The following is a 7,099-nucleotide window of genomic DNA, read 5'->3' as shown; positions in this document are numbered from 1 at the left end:
AAGTAGCTCTATTACTCTGCTAAGTCAACATGCTAATACTATTGTGCCGACTGCCATCTGAAAGTTTTCCTTTTATAGGCAAGGATCAAGCTCTGCTTCTAAATACTTGTTTGTTTTGGGCAACGTGACACCAGCACATGTCTGAGAATAACTACTACATGCTGCAATCCTACGTAGAATAAAACTTAAATAGGAATTACTTGCAAGTTATCAAGGTTAGGACTGTACTGCTAGTGACATAATGTGAAAAGTGAAATAATGGAGTTAGTAGTCATGCCTACAAAATGCCTTGGACTGCAGAATATAAAACTTAGGACTAATACAATCAGAATTCTTTTCAACATTCCAGCCTTGGCAAGCCCTCACTTTACTCTCTATGCTTCTACCCTTCCCACTATTTTCCTCTTCCAAAGAAATTCCAAATTACACCAAAATTCTGTATTTCAACATGGGATGAGATTCAATGTTTAGTAAACTTTTCGCTTAACTTTTGGACACTTGGGTGTGTCAAAACTCTAAAATGGCACTTAATTTTCCAATGGCAAGAATGCACAGAATTGCTTACTTTGCAGCTAGAGAAGACAACGCAAACCCACAAAATACAATTAAGTTCCACATACGTTAGAATTTTAAATGTTTCAAAGACAGGCAGTTGTCAAAATCTGGCTGCATTGCCAGCAAGTTATAAAACCTCAATCTAATATACACAAAGATACAAACTCCATATGCACAGTGAGGATGTATATTGTTTATTTACCGTCAGTAATTTACATAAGGCAAATATTAATAGTTGGAACACCTGCAATGTATGTACAGAGAGCAACGTAAATCTCAAAGAGGCTTTTGTCTATTAGTAACCGAACCATTTTAAAATTATGCCTTTAAGACCTTCTTTAGAAATAATTTATTGCTGATGCTGAACTAAGGCAAGAGGGATTTTTTTTTTACAAAGTAGCAGATTCTCTTAGTCCCTGGAAAGTTACAAAAGTTACAAATATAAAAAAAAATGTAAAGCCACATAACACCCCACATTTATACAAAGCTAATACAAATCCTGGTTTCATTAGATAAATATTATGTGAGGTTGTTACCAAATATATTTTTAGAGAAAAGGTTTCTAGAATGTAAGCTCTCAATGTTCTTGAAGAATGAGAAAGCAGTTTTAAGTAAGTGGCAATTTGCTTTCAAGTACAAGATAAAACTGCAAATGGCAGTATTACAATGCTGTGTCATCTTTACAAGTCTGGTCTTAGGGATGTCTTTGTTGTGGTACCAGAAAAAGGCCTATTAAAAAAATTGGTCTTTGTGCAGTTGACTCTAGCACAAAGAAAATCTAATCAGGGGCTCAAGCAAGAATTTGCTGCCAATGAATTGGATGTGGACTTAGTCATGCTTAGAACAGATCCACTGAAATCATTATGGGAAGAGTCCCATAATTTTCCAACTATGACCAAGTCTGGATTCAACCTAGGCTTCTTCTTAAGATAAGTTTCCAAATAATCTTACAAGAAAATCACATTTGGTTTAAGTGAAAAGTATCTTGAGAGTGTGCAACCATCACCTTGTCTTCAAAGGCTGTTTTCAAAGTCTCCCTCTAGTTTTTGGGTTCTTCAAACTGCTCTCCCACACTGCAGTGAACTTTTCAAGAAGCCTGAGAGTGGGGCAGCAGTAGTCTCATCTTGCACTTCAGTGATAAAAGAGGGTTCTTTAAGCTTTGAAAAGTGGCTGTTTATACAGTGCTACTCCAAAATAAGGCATGAGGCTAAAGGTAAGACTGGTTTTTTGCTGTTTAAAAAGAACAGTTGCCTTAATTTTTCTACTTAATTTTTAAAAGAATTTTGACATTAAATGTTTTATTTCAGACTTTAAAACGCTGAATTTTGTTACAGTCTAAAATATTATATGCAAGATCACTCCATGTTTATTCCACGGAGGTTAGAATGAAAATAAACCTCTAATTTTACTTAAATACAAATCCCGGAATTTGCAGAAGCATTTTGGAAGCATTTTGTTAAGCGACACTTGAGAAAAAGTGTTCTTGCAAACCAGCCCTGTATTTGAAAGTTACATCTGAAAATGTAAGGTTCTACCAACATGACACACAGTTGTGTGTATCTTTCCCATGACTTTTTTTGAAGTTGCCATGAAAGGTTAAGCGGATGAATAGCCAGGAGCTGCTTCACTCTTTTCCCTCTAGCTGATTTTCCTATCAAAATGACACCCCCACCACCAAGCTGTGGAGGAAAAGCAGCTATGTATGTGTGAGACTGAGTGGGAAAGCTGCCAGCCGGGAAATGACCACCCTTCTCCTCCCCAGTTCCCTTAAATAAATTTGCAGCCCCACCCCCAAATGTCTCCTTTTGGTTAAAAAAGCCAAATACTCCAAATCTCCCCACTTCCAGCCATTTTTCTGGAGTACAATGAAAAATTTGTGCACCACACACTTTAAAAACTATACCCATTAGCAATATTATAAAACTGAACCAATGAAACCATTTTGTTTCTTCCTATTTGCTTGTAGTTCCACATAAATCATGATTTGTTAACACATTTAAAAACAAATACTGCCCTTAACTATATATTACTCAGAAGACTAGCAAAAAGCGCTTTGCATACCGATTTTGATTGACTCCTGAAAGAATACAGGAGTGGGAGAAATATTATCCTCAGAACACCTACACCTATACTGTTACACTTCAGAATATCTGAGTGGGTGGTTTCATTTTTATTTTTAGTATTTTCTAGCAAATATGCAACATCTCTGTGCTGTAGCTAAGTTTAACCTGGCAATGGAGTCCCCACCCTACCCCACAGAAGGCCACAATCTGAAACATTGGCATTTGTGTTAAGGCCACCGCAAGGAAAAGCAATTAAGAGGCACTTTAGGTTAAAGGATTCTGCATCAATTAACAGTGTTTTCTGATGCTGTAATAGGCTCACTATTCCACACTGAGCCTGTTCTATTAAAGCACTTAATTGGCACGAGCTCTCAAGTTACCTGGATCTAGACAGCAAAACTAAATTGGTTTCAAACCTATGGATTTTGCTGACTGACTTCCTTCCACAAAGATTACGGAATTACAATAGCAATGCATCAAATTTGGCCTGTGTAACAAAAAAAGGGGGAACTGTGCTGCTAATCTCTGATCATGTTAACCATTAAAACATTTATGAGAGTAAAGCGTTAGAACAGGCATAAGTATCCATTGCTTTTGTAGATGTTCCCTTTAAAGCATAGCATAAAGTTATGTTTACAGTTAACTTGGAAATCCAGAGTAACTAGTAGCATATGGGCTTTTAAACCAACACCTGAGAAATCAAAAATGTCACTAGCCTCCTCAGAATTGAGATGAAAAAAGGCAGTTAGTTCCACAAAACTGTTGTGTTTTCAGTGAATGAGGTGCTTACAAGGCTGAGTTATTGAGGTGTGCAGCAACTGAGGTGGAAAGTGGAGGCCTTTTAAAATTTCACTGTCTTGCAATATGGCATTTCAAGGTTATCATTCAGTTCCCTTATAATTTTTGATAATCACTTTCTGCCTTTTTGGCCAGCAATATAATATTCAGTCCTGTATGTTAATACAGTTATGTGCATTCTCAGTATTGTCAACACTATAGATGCACCTGACATCTATAAACACTGCTGCTGCTTAACAGAAACAAATCTCTCGCTTGGTTTCCTCCATCATCCAAACCATAATGTATGAGCTAACTGAGCAACAACAACAATCCTCAAGGAACATTCTTAAAACAGTTAATTCACAGCAACTGGCAGACATCTAAAGCTGCAAACAGCTGTGCGATTTAAGCTAGTTCGTTCCAAACTTAAAGCATAGATTTTTTTGTCAAACCACATGATCTAACAATGACCAATTAAGATCAGAAGTCCCTTTGCATGATTCTTTTTGATTAAAAAATTCCCGGGTAGCGGACCTCATTTCTGGTACCATTTGGCGAACATCCTATATTGGCATGGAAGCAAAAATGCATTTGTAAACTTCAAAGACAGCTTAATTATTTGACAGGGTGGAGCTATTTGCCACAAAGAACTGACGGTGGTGGTTGGCCAAGCTTGGAGAGCAGTCCAGAGTTATACAAATCTCTTCTATAGCCCTTTCACATGCCAAAACTGCTTTTTAAACTTAATCAAGTTTCCGAAGTAAATTCTTTAAACTGCATGTCTACAAGTTACTTGTTATTGGAGTACAGGCTTCGTCAGGCTGAAAAGAGGGAAGAGGTTAAAACTTGTGAGTTAGCTTTAAAAAAGTTGAGGTCTGTTAAGAAATGAAAACTCTTTCAAGACACGAGATATAGCGGAAAAGATTTAAGCCTGAATTTTGAGAGAAGTTGGCAATTAACTGGAACAGCAGCAGCTTTACCCCACACATCGTGAGGTCGGACAAGACCTTTTTCCAACTCCTGCTGTAAACTATTAACACAAATCAAAGTTTTTTGTTGTTGCTGCGCATCACTGTAGCATGAGCTGCTTGAGGTTGTCATGAAGGATGGTATCCTTTACATCACGGAATACCAGGCGGATATTTTCTGTATTAATAGCAGTGGTGAAGTGGTTGTACAAGGGCTTCTGCTGCTGCTGGTCCCGGCGTTTCGTGCGAAAACAATCCACCAGGAATTTTTGGACGTCTGTTAAGTTGTGGGGATCCCCTTCAAACTCTGGGAAATAGTCTTTGATGCTCACTTTTTGCACTTTTTCCTCAAGTAAGTCTGTCTTGTTTAGGAAGAGGATTATGGAGACATTGCTGAAAACCCGGTTGTTGACTATAGTTTCAAAAATGTTCAGAGATTCTGTAAGGCGATTTGTTAGTCGATCCTCCATAAGTACCTGGTCGAATTCACTCGATGAAACCAGGAACAATATAGAAGTGACGCTGTCAAAGCATTCAAACCAACGTTTTCGCTCTGACCTTTGGCCACCTACATCAACCATCTTGAAGGGAACATTTTTAATCTCAAAATCATACTCATGAATCCCTTTTGTAGGTCTTCGTGCCAGTAGAATATCTTGCTGGGAGGGAAGATAGTCCTAAGAAACAAACAAACAAACAAACAAACAAACAGCCAAAGTTAATTAAGGTGCTGTGAATGGTACTGAACATTAAAATGAACTGCCCTGGAATGTTTGAAACAGAAAAGATTTTATCATCCTTTGTTATCTAAATGTGTGGTTTTTTTAAATAACTCAGTAGTTGCGTGTACGATACAGTGCCAAAAATATAATGAGAATGATACCATTCTAAGTTTATCTCATTTAATTGATTAAAAAGTTTTCAGTGACAAATATATGGTTTCAGAAAGAGAAATTATTGGGGGCAGGGAGAGAAGAGAAGGGAACCATTTTCTATGATTGTGTTTTATTCAGGAAGGCACTTACCTAATTTCTAACATTCTGCAAAGTTAGCTATATTATTAAGTAACTAATAGTGTGTCTGAACATTAAATAAAGCCCCTCATAAATTTAAATTCATAGAATTTAAAGTTGGAAGGGACCCTCAGGGTCATCTACGTCAACCCCCTGCAATTCACTTGAGAGAAAAAATATACTTCTTCCCTGTGGAGATTGATCAAATTATACCTTGTCATCTTGAAGATTTCTAACAGGAGCATTTTTTGCAAAGCAGAATTAAAATGCTAACATATCCTAGCTGATTTGTTCTAATCAAGAAAAGAAATACAGAAGAGCTTTATGGACAGAAAAGGACACAGCTTGCTACTTTTCAATCTTTTTGGCTATGCAGATTTGCAATTCTATTTCTTCTCCGCATAATATAGTTCAAGTTTAGGATCTTTATCTTTCAGAAGCAGACACCTAAGCCCAGAATAATGCTGCTTAACAAGCAGAAGAATGTGGAAGACAAACACGGGAGCTGAAGAAAGGCGTGTGCTGCTTGATGTGAAGGCAAGATAGATTGAGAAATGCTGGGAGCTTTCCCTCCTTCCCAAGACGCTTGTCACGACTTCGCTGCTGCTGGGGCCTAAAGCCCAATTCAACAGGCTCACTCCCGCTACACAAGATTAACCAACTCAACTAAAACAGAACTGTCTAGCTGAAAAGTGATTATGGCTCAATTTGCACATCATGGTAAGCAGTAAGTCAGGGGTCAGCAATCCTTTTCAGCCGTGTACCGGTCCACTGTCGCTCAGACCATGTGGTGGGCTGGACTATATTTTGGAAAAAAATTAAAATGAACGAATTCCTATGCCCCACAAATAACCCAGAGATGCATTTTAAATAAAAGGACACATTCTACTCAAGTAAAAACAAGCTGATTCCCGGACTATCCGCAGGCCGGATTCAGGCGGCGACTGGGCCGCATCCGGCCCCCGGGCCTTAGGTTGCCTACCCCTGCAGTAAGCCATGGCTTGCCGTGAATAAGCAATGTGCTCAAGCACACTGCTCAAATTGCTCCTGCTTCATCGTTCCATCCAGCCTAGAGATGTGAGAAACAACCATGAAACCTAGGCTTAGTGTTAACATGCAAACCTGCATTGGTAGTTTGTTTCTCTCCAAACAAATCATAAACAGAAGTCAGGCTTTGTTCCTTACTTACCCATTAATGTTTAGAGATAAAACAAACCATGAGCACTGGTTTGCTCATAACACTAAGCCAAGGCCTGTGTTAGCTTCCACCTTTTTTGTATGCCTTTGGAGCTTATAAACAATTCTATAATCCTGATGGAAACTGTGGCCCTGAAGACGCTGTTACTCGCTTTACTGTGTTTTAGAGCTGCCCAAGAACTGGGCAACATGCAATTTGAGCAGACAAAAAACACTATTAGCATCAACCATAGCACTCTGAGTTAATGGAGGAAGCTTAGTAGAGGACGCCAATGACTACTGAACACAAACACCACATAAGCAGTTTGTGGGCATGTTTTCTCACTTTTAATTTGCAATATAAATTAACTTTCAACTGTTACAAGCTGTTAAATAAATAAAAACATTCAAAACATACCAGACTACTTTAAAAATCAATGAAGTTACACTTACTTGTTCTCCAAGTTTATCCAAGTTATCCAGAAAATATTTCACAGATTCCCCCTAAAATGAAGGAATTGTACAGTTAATTGCTTTTCATAGG

The 7,099-nt window shown here is 38.1% G+C and overlaps 1 protein-coding gene across 1 annotated transcript in view; it reads right to left on the bottom strand.

Moving 5' to 3' along the window:
- Positions 1–728: 728 nt before the first annotated feature.
- The window catches only part of GNA13 (G protein subunit alpha 13), a 28,255-nt gene continuing 21,884 nt past the window's right edge, over positions 729–7,099 (bottom strand). Inside the window, exons 3-4 of the mRNA XM_080994846.1 lie at positions 7,009–7,059; positions 729–5,043 (exon numbers count right to left, since the gene is read on the bottom strand). Coding sequence (XP_080850972.1) covers positions 4,468–5,043; positions 7,009–7,059 — 627 coding nt within the window. The 3' untranslated portion in view covers positions 729–4,467. The remainder of the gene's footprint in view (positions 5,044–7,008; positions 7,060–7,099) is intronic.

This window comes from Podarcis pityusensis (assembly GCF_964106645.2).
Source record: "Podarcis pityusensis genome assembly, chromosome: 2".
Classification (NCBI taxonomy): domain Eukaryota; kingdom Metazoa; phylum Chordata; class Lepidosauria; order Squamata; family Lacertidae; genus Podarcis; species Podarcis pityusensis.
This window is presented reverse-complemented; position numbering and strand designations above follow the sequence as displayed.